This window comes from Amphiprion ocellaris, chromosome 1 (assembly GCF_022539595.1).
Source record: "Amphiprion ocellaris isolate individual 3 ecotype Okinawa chromosome 1, ASM2253959v1, whole genome shotgun sequence".
Lineage (NCBI taxonomy): Eukaryota > Metazoa > Chordata > Actinopteri > Pomacentridae > Amphiprion > Amphiprion ocellaris.
In genome coordinates, this window is record NC_072766.1 from 21,163,679 (window position 1) to 21,185,039 (window position 21,361).

Below are 21,361 nucleotides of genomic sequence, written 5' to 3' on the forward strand. Positions count from 1 at the left end.
CTTCTATGCATTTTGTGGTCCTTGTGTCCTTCATCACAAGGGCTCTCCAGGCTTGTAACAATATAACAATCCATGCGTTAAGAGACGGGCATTCTTACCGTGCCACTTGATTGCCTCAACAATGAAGCTATTAATGCTGCATTATGTAAATTGTAATGGTCACAAACATCTAATAGGATAAAGGCTAAGTACAGTGCAATTTAATGCTGCTGACTTTCAGCAGCTCTTTGAAGGATGTTTTCAATTATAACAGAGCTAATTTAATTCATTGTTTCGTAGCTGAAAATGCATTTTTAAAGGTTGACTGAGTCTCTATTTCAGAACTCAGGTTTAATCAGTCATGTACATTGAACACCGGAACGTCCTCTAAAGAGATTGACAAAGTTGCCGGGGATCTGCATTCTAGGTTTTAAAGGGACACAGTAGCCCTACCCTTCTCTTTTTCCTCAGATGGCAGGCTTCAGTTATGGAGGGGATGGTGTTCGTCTAAAAGATGAAAAGACCTGCGCCTTTAAGAGGGCTGTCTCCCCTTTCCCTCATGCTCCCCCTCAACCACACAGACACTCCTCCTATGAGCATTTGTGAGGCAGCTCCTGTCCCTTATGTCTCTTTGTGGGGAACAGAACAGACTTTCCAGAGGATCACTGAAGACAAGACAGACCTCTAGGGACGACACCCCAGCTGCAGACCTCTATGCAACCCTGGCCTCAACTACAGTGGATGCCAGTATGGGCACGGGGAGAGGAGACGCAGACCTACTCAAGCTGGAGTAAAACATCCAGAGGTCCAAAACAAGAGGTGGAACTTAACAGCTGGACAACCCGAGAGGTCAATTTTGAGTTGAAGACGACATGATCAGCAAATCAAAAATCAACAACGCTGGACTGGATCGCTAAGCAAAAGGTGGAGTCTGAATTTGAGCTTTCAGTTTCTCTTTAGAAAAGTTTTGTAAAAGAAGAATCAACAAAGCACTCCGTATCTTTTGCAGCTACTGAAGATAAAAGCACCATTTGAAATACGTACAAATGTGGGAAAGTGGATAATTTAGTTTTGTATTTTTTATTTTTATCAGTCTCCAGAACCCTTTCCAAATAGTCATTTGTGGTATGAAATTGAGATGCTCTTTAAAGAACATCTTGCAAGGTCCCAACAGTGCTCTTAATTCACCAGCCAGGCGTTTATCTTATTTCTCCAGCTCTTTCTGAGAGGGAGCATTAAAGACTTCGTTGATAGTGCTCTTGGGGAGCGGGTAATATTTCTTATATGAAGTCTTGAAACTTTACAGCTGTTGACTGGAAGGAAAGAGAAGTGCCACATGCATAAGAAAACGATGTTAAGCTGTATTTCATGTGGGGAAAGTGTGTGTCTGGATTAATATTACAGTCGAGCACTGAGGACTGCAGAAATGTTCACAGGGTGTGGAGTCGTCAGTGGCCAGAATCAGTACCTGAACAGAGATGCTGTCAGGCCCCACCCAGGACTGGAGGCAAGTAGACCAATCCAAATGGGGAATGGGGTAACCCCAGGGACATGCCCTGTTTATCAGGGTCAAACTTACAACAATGCGGGCCAGTCAGCAGTGGTCAACAATGTTTCCAGCCCACTGAAAACAGCACCACTACCAGTGCCTCTTTCTGCACTCAAACTAGGACAGGAAGGGTTCAAAAAAGTGTGTCGAACTGAGGAGGACAGTCCCTGTCCCTTCCCAGGACTAGCTTCTGGGGTGCTGGAGATGCGCGTGAAGGAGGGAAGCAAGATCCGCAACTTAATGGGATTTGCTATGGCACGGATGCAAGGAGAGCAGGGTGTAAGTGGGGGAGGTTTGAGCGATGGTGGGCTCAGGCAAGTGGTCTTCACTGGGTCAGGTCGTGCAGTTACTAAGACCATCACCTGTGCTGAGATCATGAAACGAAAAGTGGGCTGTCTGCATCAGCTGACCAAACTGCGGTACAAGGTGGTGAAAGAAGTGTGGGAGAGTACTGAAGGGGGGAATTCTGACATGACAGTGCACAGGACTGTACCCTCCATCAGCATCCTTCTTTCCAAAGATCCTCTGGATCCCCAGGAACCAGGCTATCAGCCTCCAGAGACTCTCAGTGCATTGTGGGAGGACAGAGAGGGTGCCGAACCTGCCTCACAGACAACATGCAAGAGACCTCTTGGACCTTTGCCACACAGCAGTTTCCCTAACTGTAAGAGAGTGTGTTTAGGGGAAGGAGTCTCAGTCCTTCCTCCTCACTGACTGGCTGAACCGGTGTCACAGAGGAGAGAATTGAATCAGAGGAGTTCATTTGCCACTGCACTCCACTCAAGCACAATGCTGAGACAATCAGAACATTCACTCAGACAGAACAGTGCTTTCTCAGAAGAACTGACTACTAGTTTCAGCCTCCAGAGGTCAGTTTGACTGGGACTTAAAAGCTTGCCTCTGTACATACAGCATTTACAGGACATCTTTCTTGGTACGTCTAACATGGTCTCTCACATCCACAAAACTATGATGATGTGTGTTACCGTGTTATGAGATCTTGGACAGATTTACATCCCACTTCACACAGACAAAAAGCCATGAATATCACAGGTTCCAGATTACTGCATTGAGTAAACTATCTACAATCTGTGGATAAAATAATTTTTTAGCATCATGTTACAATCATGTCTTTTCCTTTATGCTTTTAAATGTAGCTTTTCAAAATACACAACATAGATCCAAGAGCACAAAATAAAAACAGCTTAAAGCCATTGACGATATAACAAATGCAAAACATACACATTTTATTTGTCTATTATTAACCACCATGAAAACAAAATTAAATAAACATTTTTTTTCCAATGGAATTTTTCTTTTGTATTTCATCTTTCTTACGCTCACAACAGTGAATTTTCGAAGCTCTGATTGAACAGAAAATCACAGTGTGCTGATCTTTTGATAAGAATAACGGCAGTGAAATTTGTCTGTAGAAAAAGCTGATTTAATGACAAAGCTGTTGATAAGGCACAGCTCCTAAACCAACCCAGCCTGATAGAAATGCCTAGGGCAGAAATACAGGGACAGATTATCATTAAGATAACAATATAACATCACACGACACAGTGGAGAAAAGGATTAAAACTAGGCTTGACAGAGCTTCACACTAAACTGTTCCTGCAAAATATGAAACCAAGGCAACAAGCTACTCTCCTTCCCAATTCAGCCCATAGGCCTACAGACCCACCGTATTTATTGTAGTCTGCCTCTTCCGCTATATTCTTCTATTATTCAAGCAAAATAGTATGCTGAAATTTTGGTTTAAAATGAGCCAAGTTTTCAAAGTAACACTATACACTTGTAGTTGACAGACATAACAAATGAAATGGCTGCAGACTTCCTCCAGCTGACATTTTTTATGCATTGCCTCCCTGCATTTTCACACCATTTAGATGCCGTTTTAGTTGCAAAAGCGGCACCTCTGAGTAATTGCTGAAGCTTAACTGGAAGCTGCAGACATCTATAGCAATTGGATCAAAATTCAACTGAGCAGAATGCACGATGATAGGGGAAAAGAAAACATCTGTGAGCGTACGTATTTTATGGATTAAAGTCTTCTTTAAAAAGTTGTGCTAAACAAGACAAACAAAATAAAGCTTCATGAGAAACATTTTATTCAAATAGTTAAGAGCCTTTTCCATTTAATTAGCCATATGATCGGCGAATAATAACTTAGACAAGTGGAACCTTGTCTGAAGCTTATACTGCTGATCTTAATGAAAATCTGCAAATGCAAATGTCGACCTCTGAAAGTAAATTAATCAAAGTGACTCCTAACTGCGGAGGTAATTTTGTAATATTTTAAAATAGAGAAAATGAAAAAAAGGAGAGTCAACTATTTCAAAGAAATACAAATCCTAATATTTTTTATAGTGATCAGGTAGCACTTTAACAGTCTATAACGGACATAGTGATTAACCTCCCTCTCGATCCCATTAAATGAATCAGAGCACAGCAGAGAGCCCAAGGTTGAATAAGAAATGCTGCGGCTGCAATACAGCACATATGTAGCAAACTGCGTGTCCTCGAGACTGCTGGAAGGTTATCACTTCAGGTCGTTGTTATCACAGAGTTAACAGCTTTCACGCCAAGAGCCTATGGGACAATCAGTCTGTGATTCAGGTCAAAAAGATAATGCAACTATAAGTAAATTTCAAATCGACCTGCATCTGTTATCAGGTATTGAGAATTCTGGGCCAACTGTGAAATGCAGTGGGGGTAATTAAGGATAATGGCATAGCGTACCTGAGTAAGAGAACAGATAAAACTTACTGACAAAAGCATTATCCTAGAGCTAAATTCAATGTGGCTGGCACGAAATAGCATGGTGGAGGAGTCAACAAAGTACATTATAAGAATGTGGACAAGGTTATTCACAAGCTGAGAGTCTGTTTGCAACTAATGCTTGTTTTCAAAGATGCCTTCAATGTGCATTTAAAGGAGGCAGAGGCCTAGGCCTAAAATGTACTATTTGTATTTAGTTAACACTGTACTTACACACACAGTATATTTAAACTGAATAGAAACAGAGTAGCTCAGAGAAAATGGAAAAAGGCTGCTTTCACTACTAGCGAAATTACACATACTTTCAATTTTGTAGTAGATGATGGTGAATATATTAAATACTGTTACAATCATATGATCAGACGGGTATTTTCCAGGGGGAAATCTATTAAAGACTTGTGATGTTTCCCCCAAAACTGTGTATATATGTTGGGCAGTTTAAGTGGATAATTTTTTTTTTTAAATATTATTTCAATATGGCAATGCAGACAAGACACTATTTTTACATAAAAATACTCAGACATCTCACCAAATACTTATTAAGTTATAAAATCTTCAAAGGCAAAGGACAACATTATGTGAAGCCTGACTGATGATAGTTAGTCTGTTATGGCGGACACAACAGTAACCTTCTGTTTACCAAAGGCAATAACTACATGCACTGAATGTGAATAAATTCATTTTGAAGTTAACATAATGAAAGTGTTGGCACTCTATTTTTCCCTTCTCTGCCGCTGCAGCAGATGAGAGTGAGGTCTCTGGGATGGCGTGGGAGTTCGCTATCTCCCAGCCTCCAGATGGCTCCGTCTTCTCTTATCTAGAAGAATGGGTGCTGCCTCAATTTTTCAACTCGCCTTATCTGGGAATCCTTTAAATTGAATATTTACTGGGCCTATGTTTTCTGCCTGTGTTAGCCCTCTGAAGTCGACATTCCTCTTGCTTGTCGAGACAGGCCAAAAGGTTTTTCTCACTCATACACTCTCTTTGTCTGCCTTGTCAAGTAATGGGACAGTGATTGATTATGTGATTGCGAGAAGAAAATGGAAGGTTAAGCAGTTACGCAGAGAGCAGTGAAGACACATTAACAAATGGCCATAGAGGGAATATGTTGAACAATAGAGAAACGTACATTAGCCAAACATGACATCAGGCACCTCCATTATATGTCAGCTGTAAAATAGATTAAATTAATCATGTTCCGAACAGTCCATTGTTTCCTATACAGTTTACACTAGAGGTTAAGAGAACACTTAAGCAGCCATTGAAAACATCTTATTGCCATTTGACTGGCTGTGGTCTATCTGCATAAACAAGCTGTGCCACAGCTACTCCCTGGTAAGTGTCTGGAAATGTCTTTTCAAAACCATTTTGTGAAATGGCTCCATGTTGGATTAATCAGTGCAGCTGAGGATGTAATTGCTGTGCTGAAGTCAAAGCTGTAAGAGCAGATAATGAACACTGACTACAGGGCTGCCAGAATCCAGGGCAAAAGAAATGAGAAGTTTGGAGACAAAAATGTCTTCAACATTCTTTCAAAGGCTGTAACAGAAAATGAAGGTCCACTGTATTTACACTAAATAAAGGTCCTTTAAAAAAAAAAAAAAAAAAAACACCTAAGACTCAGACCACCTAAGACTGGTTAGGAACACGGAAGTCTTATAGTTTCAGAAAGTTGCATTGTGCTGTTATAATTATAAAGGAAACAAAGCAAAGTTACGTTTGCTTTAAGGATTGTTCCCAACCTCTTTAAATTATTTCTGCATGTCTTTATATATTTAGGGACAGCCATGCATCTGTCAGGTCTGTATATTACATTGGTATATCATTAATTTCCTAACATGAGGGATAGGCAAAGAAAGATGAAGAAAACTAACTGACTGTTGCTGCCCTCTAGTGGAGAAATAAGTTCAAAGTCAAATGCAGAAAAAATATCGAAGCTCAAGAGTGCTACTACTGACACATCTGAGAGACATTCATGAATCTGTTCACTACAGGGTTTGCACAACAAAGCTAAATGTTGAAAGAATAGACTACCATTACTCAATGAACTTACTATCTATAATCATGTTTTTAAGAATATAACAGAGCATTTACCACAAGCAAATGAAAGCTGGAGCCCTGCCATTTTTATTGTTGTTGTTGATCAGTTAAGGCAATCTCAAGGCTGGCATGCTGATCTTCCTTTTTCTCAAATATAATATTTCACAGTTTTATCAACATTTTCCCACTCTTGCAGTAACGAGAGGACTCAATTAGATTGAAGAGCTTGGAGTAACAACAGTAATGTATATTTGTAAAATAAAGAAAAAAGTGAAGAACATTTACAGAGATACACAAACCTTTAAAGTGTGTGTCTGCATAAACAAAGACTAGTCTGTGCTCTTTCAGGATGTAAATGCTCAAGTGATAAGCTGGATATGAGAAAGTCCTCTGGCTTTTCAGATCTTTGTCCTTTGGTCTCTACTGTTAAAATGTGCACAGACAGCATGAGGAATATGCAGTGATGTGATTAATATGGTGACTGAACTTCTCTAAAATACTGGCCATGTTCATAGGTGAATGTTCAGTGCACTTAGATTGTGCTGATTGGAGGAAACAAAGCCAGGGTGATCTACACTATATAAGCACTAACAAACAAGCACAGTGCTTTTGTTGAGCATCTTACACTTGAAGGAACACAAAATCTGTACACCACTCTACAGACACGACTGTCACATCAAATGATAGTTTTTGGTTACATGCTTGGAATGTTTTTCATCATAGAGGTGCAAATAATTTGACCAGATATCCTTGCCTATCAACCATGACTGCTTTCTCATCTGATACTGTGGTGGAAAGTATTTCTTATTACTTTGTCTTCAATAATCGTAGTGTTTTTTGACACTTGGGCAGCCACTGATTTCTTGCATAATCCAGAATGATACTATAATTGTACAGCGTACATTGAGTAAATTATTATCATAACCCTATTTCAGTCAGTGTTTCTCTATATAATTGAGTTCATTTCAACGGTGTGTAGCAGCTGTAACAGAATGATTTCACTCGGGATTAATAAAGTAATCTGACAAGATGCAGCTTGAGAAAGACAGCATTTAGGATTATTAAATGATGTTGCAATAACAAATTCTAAACTTCACAATTATCATTTTTAGTAAATAGCTATACACATTTTAACAATCTCAACATCTAAATTAAAAGAATGCTAACCTTCGAACATGACTTTCTGAATCAGATTTCAATGTTGATTTGGACATGCAATTTTGAACTTTAGCAAATTATTATCAAATATAAACCATTTAAACTTATGGCTGAGAAAAATTAATAAAAACCATGACACCAATGGGAATTACCAATTGAGTTGGTTTTTAAAAATGTTTGTAAAGTTATTTCTGCATCATCTCAGTTAGTTAGAAAACTATCATTATTTCAATAATCGATTTTCTGAAATGGTTCACCTGACAGTGACCAAACCCATACTTTCCACGGCATTAATTCAACAAAATACAGCAGACAGATATGCTAATGAGAACAATTTGGTGTAAGCTCCCTCATCAAACTGTGAGGACACAGTTATACACGAGGGATTTTCATCTCCTGTATTGCCAGTCACATTCCACAGCAAGGTCGACAATATGACTAAATGATTTGGTTAATTTGAATTCAAACAGTGTCAGCTGGGGGTCCACTCCACGCAGTGGGAGGATTGGTAGAGAAATATCAACACAGTTGTGATTACTCCATTGAAGCAGTAGGGTGCTCCAATCAGAGCTGAATCACTCTCCTCATTACGGACTACAAGGCCAATTCTCAGTGGGTGGACCACAGAATCAGGCTTCACATCTTCCCACTGAAATTAATTGAAATTCATTTGTGGAGCCCTGATGCTCCCCATCAACACCAGACTCATTCACATTTACACAATTCACACAAGATTCATTAAACACAAGCGCATTTCAGGTTAGAAAGCATGTAAAAGCAGAGGATGTAATCTGTGATATGGACCTTGGCACTCGGGCCAAACTGTCCTGTATGCTGCAGTTTATATGAACAGATGAATCTTGCAGATGCCTCTTTGGGAACACTGATTGTCAAAAAAAAAGCAGTTATCTGACCAGGCATTGCTCCAGTGGAGAGACACCGGAATGAAATTAATCTTAAAAACTACCACAAATCAAAATGTAACAGACACATTTCATGTATTTGGGATGGTGATTTTGTGTAAGTCAGCAGATATCACATAAAAAAATGTCCTGCACACAAAATACAACCTATCCTACCAGTTATACAGCAAGGATGCACTATGTGGCATAAATGATCATGTTAAATGCCCCACAAGCCAAGAATAGCATCTACTGTATGTAGCAAGCAATATTAACCATCTGCAGACACTACTGTCAACCAAATAGTACAGTTTGCTTTAATACACAGAAACGATGCATACTGTTCACACCAAACAGGAAAAGCTTTCAAAGTCTCCAGGGCAAGTCAAGAAGAGAAAAAGAAAACACATCAAAAGGCAAATGCATTCACCATTCCTATGACTATTCTTTAAAAACTAGCCATCTACACCTCAAAATTAAACACTCGTGCAAACACTCTACCAAACCCCTCAAAGCCTGTGACTTTTTGTAGATCTGTTTGCCCCAGACTAATAGGGCAATTTATGAGATGCTCAGGTTGTGGACAGCCTTCTATAAACCTCAGAATAATCAATGTCTGATTACTACTTAATATAAATACACTCTTACCTTGATAGTGTGTTCCTGTAAAGGGATGTTGTGTGCTTTACACGCCAAACTGAAAATCTTCTTAGAGGATGACACCCACTGAAAGTCTTTGAGCAGGTACTGGCCTGTCGCTCCCTGAAAGCACAATATTTCATTAAGCTGCATTGTACTCTGAATTTAGGATCCTTAGAAGACATATTATTACCGCGGTTAAATACTAAAATAAATAATGACTGAATTATATTTAGGTGTTTGCAGTTTCAGTTTTCAGGCCTGGTATTGTGCATACAGGGAACCTCGGTGATGTCATCAACAATGCCTGTCAAAGTGTCTGCTATGGACAGGTGTATTGATAACATACAGTCACCAAAATAAGTAGTTTACCTTTTTTTGCAAAAACGTTTCGTCAAACAGTGTATAGTAACACCTGCTTTGATGACTTTTATTCCTAAAACTTTCAAAAGTCAGAGGTAACTAAAGTAGCCCGTACCGTTCAGTAGTTCAACTCTAATCCTGTTGCGTTTTGCGCACATGGTTTTGCGTAAACGGTACAAACACGGCGGCCACAAATCATTGTTTTTCTGGAGGCCTCACCAAAATTTAAAGTTCTGTTCGTGTTAATTTGTTTGTCAGTTCCTAACTTTGTAGTTGTACTATTTCTTGCTGAGTAAATGAACGCTGTCCTAGTTTTCTTCCGACATTACAATGCCATATTTCAATCACTGTGATTTCCGGTTGTCATTTTGTGAATTCGTGAATATTTAATTGCGTCCTACCTTGAGAAGCGTCTGGAAATATATAGGCAGCAACCACAATGCTTAAAAAAAACAAACAAAAAAAAAAAAAACTTCTTTAATAGAATGAATAATTTTATGAAACAGAGTAGCTAATTGACTCGCATAATACTGATGCAAATAATGCAAACAATAATTTAAAAAAAACCTCAGCTTCCTTCCGCCGTTTGAGGTAGCAATTACATCATTTAACCAGCAGATGACAACATCAAATCCACAGTTCTCAACGGGGCTTTTAAATGCCCCTTGTAAATTCGTAACTCCAATGTTGACGATACAATAAAATAAATAGATGGAAAAAAAAATGCGCACGGCAATTGTAACACCTACATATTTGCTTTCTGCCGTGTTACTCACATGAGATATGTGTCTATCCGTTGTTAAAAACACTCAGAACATTAGCAAACTTAGAAGTCTTAAAAACAGAAAAGGGACGAGTTCAACGCATGGTCTAAATTCATCTACAACTTAAATCTGCAACATACGCTGATAACGACCAATAAATAAAAGCGTGTAACAGCCTCTGTATATATTCATCCATTTTCCCGATCGGACTTGAATGCAGCACACTGCACAGCTGCCACTTTTCTATAGGCGTGTTCTGCTGTTTGTCTGAGGCGGAGCTGGAAGGTTCGTCCAGTTTGAATACAGTTGTTCAACAAGGTGGACAACTAGTTGCTTTTAAACTACCGGGATGGTAAGTCTCTTGTTTTGTGTTATTTATTTATTTTAACTTTTCACTCACTACTTTAAACATAAAAGCTGTTCAAAATTAGTATGAATTTATTTGTCATAATATCTTTGACAGTTTTCATAACTTAGATGAAATAAACCAATTGAGATAAATAAAACACACTTGTAATAACTTATAGCGGTGCTCTGATAAATAGAGAGAATATAGTACTTTCGCACTTTGATGCCATGTGTTTGTATTTCATAATTCCAAATAAGCAAAAGTAGTAAGTTTAAAGATACTATTATGTTGTATTTATAGCTGTCACTTTAATATTTTTTCTAATTCCCGAAAAAGACACAACTGTGCTGTTGTCCTTTTAAAACTGATCACAAATTCAAACTAGTTTGTGATAACTGCATTGACCATGCAAAGGAAATCTTTCTGCTATCACATAGCTATAATACACTGCTGTGCTTTGTTTCCTCAGAATATGCTCTCCAGGAAAACTGTAAAAAGTGTTTCATCCAGCTTCTGGATGCAGTCTCTTGTGGCTCTGGTGGTATTCTGTCTGTGCCATTTGGTATGTGGATACTCTGAAAGAGACAGAGCACATGATTTGATGTCCAGATATCCTCTTATTGATGGGTAAAGGGAGTTTATTGTTCTGCCCACACACAAGTTACATTCATGGAAATGAATTATTGAGATCAGATTAAAATGCTTCTCTGTCTTTCCCCACTCACTCTCCTCACTCTCCATTTATCAGTCATAATGACCTAGCTCTCCAGCTGAGGATCCTTCACAACAATCGTCTGAGCCAGATTGATCTTCATAATGTCAGCAAAGTGGCCACTGACATCTCCCGCCTGCAAGCAGGCCATGTGCAGGCACAGGTATTGTAATTTAATCAGTGTTTACTCCCGAGGCCAGTCTGTTTTAATGTCCAGATTTCTCCTGAGAGTAGCCTAGCAAAAGTGCACGTTTCAACTATTAAACATTGGCACTTTAAAACCTGAGGGGCTTTGAAAAACCCCATTTACTAAAGATCAAACTTAGATTCATTCTCCATTCTCTTGTGCGACATCCCTGTCCTTTTGTCAGGTGTTTGCTGTCTATGTAATGTGTGGGGCCCAGCAGAAGGATGCTGTGAGGCTGACTCTGGAACAAATAGATGTGGTCAGACGTATGTGCACTGAGTACCAGGACTTTGAGCTGGTTACGTCTGCCCAAGGTAGAGTACACTTCCATCATGATGGGACTGCAGACCATATACCATACAGTTTAATGTTTACATAGTGTTTTGTAACATAACTTAAATTTGTGTGGTTCACTGGCTTGTACTGAATGTTAGCTTTTGTCTGAAGTAAGACCTATTCAGACATGAGACATGTAACATTTCAGGGTTAGCTAATCTGTTAAAGTGATGGCAAACTGTCATTCAGACATTGGTCAACAGTGACATAGTGAGACAGCATTTGTATATAAAGTGATGTATAGTACATCACAATATACTAATAAACAAAAAGGTAAATCTAAAGTAGGAGGAGGTCTATCACACTGTCTGAAACACTGAAAACCCTGTCTATGTGGGATGATAGTCTAACTTCTAGTTTACAACCCCTAAAATAAAAATATCCTGACAGCTGTGATGGAGCTCAGGACTCAACCCGAGGACGGCTGCTGTGAAACAAATGATTTAAATGCAGCTTCCAAACTGCATCTCTGTGTGGCAGCTCACCTGTCTGATGTGAAAAAAAAGTACACACTGTGACCTGCTGTTAAATCCTGACTGAACTTGTCTCCATGTTGGGCATAATTTATAATTAGAAGTAATTAATGAAGTTGCTGCTAAACTTCAGCTCCTGCGTAAATGCGCTCAACTCTCTTGGTCATATGGAACCTGCTGCTGTTTAGATTTATATTGCAAGTGTTTAAGGGCGAGTCATTACTCTGACTTGTTACAGGTTGCATTAAAGTAAAGTTTTATTTTTATGGACATTTCGCTTGTTATACATATAAAATTGCATGGGAAAGTGAATGAAAATTGTGTTTTTATGGATTTTGGCAGACAAACACCGTCTTTTGCTCTGTGTTTTTGGATCAATATTGGGATTGAACTTGGAAAAAATCCTTTTCCAAATCACTTTGTGGCAACTTTAAGTATGTTCCCTTGAAGTTGCTTGAAGTGTGTTTAATTATGTGCATGCCTGCCTGTTAATGTGATGGTGGACAGTTCAGACTTGTGCCATGTTGAAAGTGATAGGTAGATGTTAGTAGGCCCAACCTAGTGAGATCATGACTTGGAACATGGCCAGGGCGCTGATTCAGACATCAAGCCAACATGTTCAGATGTCATCAGATGAACTGAAAGCAGCGCATGTCTGAAGGGGCCTTTAATGACAAAGCAGCATCAACACAGCTAACAACTACTGGCTTGACTGAAGGCATTAGTGTCCAGGAATGTGTGTATACGTTGTGCATTTGTGTCTGTCTTTACAGAGCTGAAGAATTCTGAGATGAGGCATAAGATAGCCTGTCTAATAAGCGTTGAGGGAGGCCACTCTATTGACAGCAGCCTCCCAACCTTGCGGATGCTGTACCAGCTTGGGGTCCGCTCCATGGCCCTGACACATACCTGCAATACACCCTGGTAATAGTACAAGCATGTTGAACTCTTTATTTCACATGTTTATGGGTCTTCTGGGTCTTTACCCATTTTATGAAGCTAAAATCACAATTAATTAAATATCTAACACTAGCTGTGTGATTTTAATGCCAGAGAGCTCCATTAAAGGATGAGCCACTGAGCCACATTTAATCTTTGCCTACCGGAATGAGGGAATGGAAAGGTCAAATACATTTACACATTTGATATCTGAGTATTTTTCTTTTATGCAAATGACCTATGTTTATCTTCTCTCTGAAACTTGCCATTGCACGTAGCTGAGTGTGCTTCAACCAGATGAACAATACTTCAGTGCTAATAATATGCCCTAAAGGAACTGCCAGTAATGAGACACCCCATACTTGAATGATTTGCGGCATTAACAACATTCTTTGTCTATGCAGGGCTGAATCATCGTCAAAACTTTACAATGTCTTTCAAAGACAGAATAACAGCCTGACAGAGTTTGGGAAGGTAAGCTGCTATTAGTTCAGTGATATCAGTGGTGTTTCTTTTTTTTTTTTTTTGCATTCCTCGCTGTCTAAGCATGCTTTCTGATTTTTTTCCTTAGAGGAAATATAACATTTCTAGTGTGGTTTTGAAATGAGACATCAAATTTTAAGATTGAAAAAAAATCATAATTTTACTTTAAAAAAAAAAATAAATAAAATAATACTACAGACTTGTGTCCTGTAAGTAGACAGTTGCAACATTTTAGAGCTGCTTAATCTTTATAATGTTAAATGTTGGTCAGAAAACAAAAGAAAAGTGTATTGTTACTGATAATATTATTTTGTCAATGGGAGTAGTTATAGAAGTAGAAGTTAGAGTTATTGTTATTCAAGAAGCTAATTGCTAAAGGTAGTTAATGCTGTGCATACTACACTCTTTGCACAGTTATTAGGCAAGCAAGCATTTTGACCTCATCAGTATTTCTATGCACAACACACACAAACCTAATTGTCTGTTTGATTTTAACGAAGTAAGATGACACCATAATGGATGAGAGGTGGTTTGGCAATTGGCAGAAGACATCCAAGAAGATAGATCCACTGCTCGGTCTGCAGGCAAAGGTCTCAAAGATGACTAAATAATGACCTAACTCTTTTTCACCTGACATAAATCCTATGGAACTTGTGAGTCCTTCTCAGATGTGAGATTTACAGTGAGAAGAGACAATACATCTCTCTGAATGGTATTTGGGAGGCTGTGGTTGTAGCCTCAGTGAAAGTTCATTGTGAACAGATGAAGACACTGACAAGCTCCATGAATAGAAGGCTGTGACAGTTATTGAAAAGAAGGTGGATATATTGATCACTGAATGATTTTGAAAGGCCAAAAAAGTGATTTAATTGTTATTTTGTGTTGCTCTTTTCGTTACACTGACTCTTAACATTAAGGATAAACAATGACGTTGGGAAAATTTATTTTTGTAATTCAGTTGTCTAATAATTTTGCACACTCGTATAGGCCCCTCAAGAGAGACAAAACTCACTTTTTCTTAGTTAAACACTCAGGTTTGAGATTCAATTACATTTTGGATTAACTGAGAGGACTGCGTTTGCTCAATAATAAAATTAATTTACGAATACAATTTGCCTAATAAGTGTGCGCACAGTGTAAATGAGCTTTTGAGATGAGGCTGTTGACAGAGAAATAACTCAGAGTGTGTGTTTGTTTTTATTAAGATCAACAACAGCAGAGTGTAGGATTTCCTCCACTGCTTTCTGCATGAGTGTGTTTATATGTGCACATGTAACTGTCTCCTGCTGTGTTCTGAATTGGCTTGCTTCCTTCCCGCAATACTGTGAATGGTGGCTTAAATGTTTTGTTTTTGTACTGTGTTTTTGAGGCTGTGGTGGATGAGATGAACAGACTGGGGATGATCGTGGACGTCTCCCACACTTCTTGGGACACAGCCTTGGCGGTACTGAAGCATTCCAAGGCTTCGGTTATTTTTAGTCATTCATCCTCCTACTCGATCTGTAACCACAGCCGCAACGTCCCTGATTGGCTGCTGCATGAGCTGGTAAGAAAAACTGCTCATGGGGTGATTAATGGCCTGCTTAGCTTCATGTTTGTATAATTATCTGATCAATCAGCTTAATGACTCCTGGATTTTGGTTTGATTTTTTGTTTATATCTTAACACCCAATGTGTTTTCATTTTTAGTCTGTTTAAACTTTTAGTCCGTATTGGTAGAAGCAAACATCATGACCAGATGTCCACCATCATGATGTATATATATTTATTTTTTTTACATTTCAGTCCACTAAGAGGGCATATTCGAGGGCTCACTCAAACCCACTGAGTTTGGATTTTCTTGTACATGTGTATGAAGCATGTACAATATCTACAATGTGTTCCATCATAGTATTGCACTAGATAAATGTCAATAAATTGTATTTCTCTTACTTAACCTCAAACCAACTCTGACCCCATCAGATCCCTCATGATGATCCCTCATGTTTCTCATCATGTCACGGATCTTTCTGTGAATAAGCTACAAAACAGCTTTACATAAGACAAGTGGGAATCTGTTCTTTTCAGCGTCTGCTTACAACAAGTAATGAATGTAAATGATACAAAAACTTGTATTTTAAGTGTATTTTTATTTACAAGCTTATTTATTTTAGTTGGTAATGACAGGAATACGTGTTTCCTCGAGACTCTGCAGTGACACTGTTTGTGTTGTGTTTCAGAAAAAGAACCGAGGGTTGATCATGGTGAATCTCCACAGCAAGTTCATTTCCTGCAGAGATGAGGCCAACATCTCTCGTGTGGCTGGTGAGGCGTTTACACACGTGGACCAATGAAACCAATTCACCAATGAAAATCAGACATTGCTTTTGAACCGTGGTTTAACAGAATTATTTTACAAAATAAACTCATGAAACAGGCCTGGACAAAAATGATGGCACATCAGCTCTATGTTCACAGATGCAAAAATGAAGCATATCAAGAAAAGAACACTGTCCCTACTGTGAAACATGGAGGAGGCTCTGTTATGTTCTGGGGCTGCTTTGCTGCATCTGGCACAGGGTGTCTTGAATCTGTGCAGGGTACAATGAAATCTCATGAATATCAAGGTATTCTAGAGAGAAATGTGCTGCCCAGTGTCAGAAAGCTTGGTCTCAGTCGCAGGTCATGGGTCTTGCAACAGGATAATGAGCCAAAACACGCAGCTAAAAACACCCAAGAACGGCTAAGAGGAAAACACTGGACTATTCTGAAGTGGCCTTCTATGAACCCTGATCTAAATCCTATTGAACATCTGTGGAAGGAGCTGAAACATGCCGTCTGGAGAAGGAACCCTTCACACCTGAGACAACTGGAGCAGTCTGTTCATGAGGAGTGGACCAGAATACCTGCTGAGAGGTGCAGAAGTCTCATTGACAGTTACAGAAATGGTTTGATTGCAGTGATTGTCTCAAAAGGTTGTGCAACAAAATATTAAATTAAGGGTACCATCACTTTTGTCCAGGCCTGTTTCATGAGTTTACTTTTTAAAATAATTCTGTTGAACCACGGTTCAAAAGCAATGTCTGATTTTCATTGGTTAATTTTCATAGAATTTTTATTTATTATCACTGTTGTCAGATTCAAATTATTTCTGTGACCATTGTGGGTTTTTCTTTCATTAACCAAGGAGTACCAACAATTTTGTCCACGTGTGTATCTTGGATAGATTTGTAATGAATCTGAACTTTGTCGTTCATATACCTGATTTATCATGATTGGTGCTAGTTGGATCAGTTGGAGCTATGCTCTGCTCTGCTGTGTTTGGCTGTTATGTTGGTAGGCAATTGTTGACGCAACAGAGATAATCGTAAATAAGCAAAACAGACCAGATTAGTACCTTGTTGGCTGGAGTTCAGGTGGTGGGTTCATCCACTAATCGAAGGGTTGATGGCACATTTTTAAATTTAGCTATGTACGTAGCAAGTCCGCAGACCACAGTGACTATGGTTAGGGGTTGGGATTAAGGGTTATGGTTATTGTTACAGTTATTAGAACTGTAATTTACCAGTTTTAGTTTAAAAGGTAGGAAAGCAATTTGCTGTTATCTGTTCACTGTCCTTTACATGGCCTACAGCCATTATCAAAGAAAAAGGGCTCTGAGAGGAATTGTTCATTTGCTTTAGTTTTCATTGCAAATCCAATCTTCACACGAAACCTGTTTTTAAACATGAAAAAAACTTAGCAACTAATCACAACAAAATGTCCCTAACGCTAATCCAATCTAGCACCAAACATTTATTATTCCATCTGTCTTTTACAGATCATTTTGATTACATTAAGAAGATGATTGGAGCTGAATCAATAGGAATTGGAGGGGACTTTGAAGGCGCTGTGGGGTAAGAAATATTCACCTGCAAAAAACAATATACAGATAACTGCAAATGCCATTTCAAAGGGAATTGAGGGCTGCTTGCAAACATAAATTAGTTCCTTCAGTTTTCATATCCAGTGGTCTGGATGAGTGGGAATCTTATCCTCCAGACAACATATTTCAAAGGCTGTTGTTGAACCAGATCAATTTTGTGCTTTTGTTTGCTTGTCATGATATTAGCAATTTGGCTGTCCTGTTGTCAACAGACTGAAAAATGTTAAAAATCAATAACTTTATCCTGCTACCAGACATAAAAGGAGGGCTGCTGCTGTGGACGGCAGTGAATTGTTCATGCTATGCATACATAATACCATAAAACAAATAATGCTGAGGGTCCTTAAGGTTTTATTACTGTAATAGTTAATATGTATATATTGTAATTATAAATGTTTGTCTAGGTGTGTGTGTGCATTGTATGTATTAAACTGCCAGAGTGAGGGATTTGTTTAAAAAAAAAAATATGCGTATTACATAAACACAACAAGAAAAACACTCAGAGAGCGCAGTACTCCGCCAAGGCTGCTCCATCTTTGTATCATTTCCGACGGATGAAATCTTTCATAAAAAATGATCTTGCGCTGAGCACAGGCGTGTGTTAGGCATGTGTACGTTATGTACGGAAACCGAATCGCATGACCTAAATATGTAGCGGCCGCCGTTAATTGATGGGACTCAGAAATACCCCCACAATATAATCAATTTTTCCTTGCATCATTTCCGACGGATAGGTCCCGGTTGATTTGTAGTGAGATCGCAATCATTGGATCATCAGCAGGCAGCTGGTAGCGTTCGCTTGTTGTCATAGTTACAGTGACGCCGTGCCGCTATCTGGAAATCCTTAACAAATCTGTGGATCCAGACTATAAGCCGCATCACTGCCAAAATCTAATGAGGTGGTCCTTGCGTCATTTCTGACATTCCCTGAAAATTTCATCCAAATCCGTTGTTCCGTTTTTGAGTAATGTTGTGCACAGAAGGAAGGAAGGAAGGAAGGAAGGAAGGAAGGATTCACATATGCTGATTGTCACACGTTTCTTGGCGGAGTAATGAATACATTATTAGCAGTATGTAAATAGAACTGTGTAATTTTTTGTTAACAGTTTCCCAAAGGGGTTAGAGGATGTGTCCAAGTATCCCGCCCTGATCCAGGAACTGCTGCAAAGAAACTGGACTGAGAATGAGTTGGCTGATGTCCTCAGAAGGAACTTCCTGCGAGTGTTTGAAGAGGTCGAGAGGGTGAGCTATTGAACAAATTTATTTTATGATGAAAAATAGCCCTCTCTGACAAATGAAGGGTAAGTGGACCTATTTGTACTCCATTTTTGGCCAAAGGAGTGATTCTGCTATAACAGCTTTATATTTAGTTGAACATGTCTTCAGTATTTATTATTTTATTAGTATGTCTCAAATATTTGACGACATTTTTAGATTTATATTTAACTAAAACATGTGACACTGGTACCAATAGACACTGGACTCAAATGCACAACTCAACGGTCAAGCATGTAGAATTGAAAAGTGTTTACTTTAAAACAGTAGGATAGGTAAACACAAGGTCTAAAAAATGCACAAGGAGAAATGGCTGCAATGGTAGACACAGAGGTACTGAGAGGACCTGGTGCAAGAGGAAGTGAGTGCAGAGACTGGTCCAATCCCAATCTGAACACTCACAGACTCATTGTCTGTTAGGGTTTAGGGCTATCCCACTGCAAAACTGTCAGCTGCATGAGGGCTCTGATGCAGACTTTTCTATGCTGCCACGCAGTGTGTCTGTGAGTCTGCATATCTGTTCCTGAGGGACTAGCCCAGAGTTCATAGCTAAATTGGTGACATATAAACACACTTGCCCTGCCGCACACAAAATGCACACGAAGCAATTATGGACGGTAAAGGGAAGAAATCCCTTAGGAAGTTTATCTGTGAGGAACAGCATCAGGCTGCTCGCTGTTGTGGCTGTTTATTGCACGTTTGTAGAGTTGTTTGTTGTTTTTGTCCACAGAGAATTTGCAGATGTTCATGGCTTTCCTGACTTTTGATAGTTTCCTAAAGTGTATTAACACTGTAATGCTGCAAACAGGAAATAATCAGCTGAGCAGCCAATTAAACTGTGAAAAAAACACAGGTCGAAATTCACTTTTTTTGGCAATGTATTTTTTTGATGCAGCATGTGTTGTCATGATAGGGTTTCTCATTTCTCCTTCTTGTACCATTGCCAGCACAAACTTGCATACTGAAGCACCACAGCTGTGACGTCAGCTTAATACTTCAGCCCTCATTGTGGAGAATGGATTGGGACAATAAATACTGATGGAAAGTAGGGCTAAATAGCATAGATAGAATCAATTCGTGTAGGGCGTTCAATCACATAGGCAGGGAGAAACTGGGGTAGGAAGTGAAAAAGACAACAACAGTAATAACTAAGAGCTATGAACAATGAAACAGCGGGTTAACAAAAAAAACCAGACAAGACAGTAATGGATGCTGATCACCTTATTTGATATTGAAATGTTAAAGAATTTGTGGATATTTTTAAAACTCTTTCAACCAAAATAATATTTACATATGATTCATAGTTTAACTGACCTTACATGATTGATTGAATGATAACATACATTACTGTTCAAACGTTTGGAGTCACCCAGACAATTTCATGTTTTCCATGAAAACTCACACATTTTTTCCTGTGCTAACATAATTGCACAAGGGTTTTCTAATCATCAATTAGCCTTTCAACACAATTAGCTAACACAATGTAGCATTAGAACACAGGAGTGATGGTTGCTGGCAATGTTCCTCTGTACCCCTATGTAGATATTCCATTAAAAATCAGCCGTTTCCAGCTAGAATAGTCATTTATCATATTACCAATGTCTAGACTGGATTTCTGAATAATTTAATGTTATCTTCATTTAAAAAAACAGTTTTTCTTTCAAAAATGAGGACATTTCTAAGTTACCCCAAACTTTTGAACCGTAGTGTATAATTGACATAAAATGCTCTGTTTGAAAATATTCTTGACAAAACCACAGGCCAAAAGTTCAAGTGTTTTATACATTGTCTCCCTCTCTCATTGTTCTATATTTCCCCACAGGTCCGTGATCAGTTAAGTTCAAAACGACCCAGTGAGATCCAGATCCCCTTAGAGGAAGTGCAAAACCCCTGCAGACTGGTTCTCACACCTCCTGACGTGAAAGGGCTGCCCTCTGACCAGAACTCCTCCTCCTCCGCAGAACATAGGTCGCCATGTCTGCTAATCTTGGTCACAGTTCTGCTGCTTTCCATCCTGTTTGTTACTGAATGAAGATTTGGAATCTCAGTTAAGCTGCACCGTCTTTTTTAAAGTGCCTCATTTTCTATATAAAGAAAAAAGAGCTTAATGAGTTTGCTGTTGCCATTTGTGGGTCATCACATGTCAGCAAAGATTAGGGGGGATTAATTACTTTCTTGCAGTAGACAAAAAATTCAGTGTTAAGCCCCATTTTTGCAGTAATTTAAATCCCAGCTCCTGTACATATAATAAATACACTAAAGATATTCCTCTGAGAAAGGCTTTCACAATTCATTTTGGTATTTATTTATTCTGTATTTATTTTACTCCTGAATTTGTTGCACTTGGTCTGACATGATCCTTCTGAAGGAGGATAATAACACTGTTCAATAAAACTGCAGAGATTGGACTGTAATTTTTTGTTTCAAAATGATTTTCTCTTTACTGCTGATCAGTGAGCAGCTTTAATTGAACAGCTAGAGTGGATGCTATTAGGGTAAGGTAAGAAGTTAATTTATGGTGCACT

General features: G+C 38.8%; 2 protein-coding genes across 2 annotated transcripts; both read left to right on the plus strand.

Moving 5' to 3' along the window:
- The first annotated feature begins 523 nt into the window (after nt 1–523).
- Nucleotides 524–5,027, plus strand: LOC111567619 (ribonuclease P protein subunit p25-like). Its single transcript, XM_023268865.3, has one exon. The coding sequence runs from the start codon at nt 1,406–1,408 to the stop codon at nt 2,240–2,242; it is 837 nt and encodes a 278-aa protein (XP_023124633.1). The 5' UTR covers nt 524–1,405; the 3' UTR covers nt 2,243–5,027.
- A 5,419-nt stretch (nt 5,028–10,446) lies between these two features.
- dpep2 (dipeptidase 2) lies at nt 10,447–21,250 on the plus strand. Its single transcript, XM_023268867.3, has 11 exons — nt 10,447–10,530; nt 10,997–11,154; nt 11,276–11,402; nt 11,611–11,740; nt 13,009–13,159; nt 13,579–13,648; nt 15,027–15,203; nt 15,877–15,961; nt 17,457–17,532; nt 18,668–18,803; nt 20,659–21,250. Exons 1-11 carry the CDS (start codon nt 10,528–10,530, stop codon nt 20,866–20,868), a joined length of 1,323 nt encoding a protein of 440 aa, XP_023124635.2. The 5' UTR covers nt 10,447–10,527; the 3' UTR covers nt 20,869–21,250.
- Nucleotides 21,251–21,361: the final 111 nt, after the last annotated feature.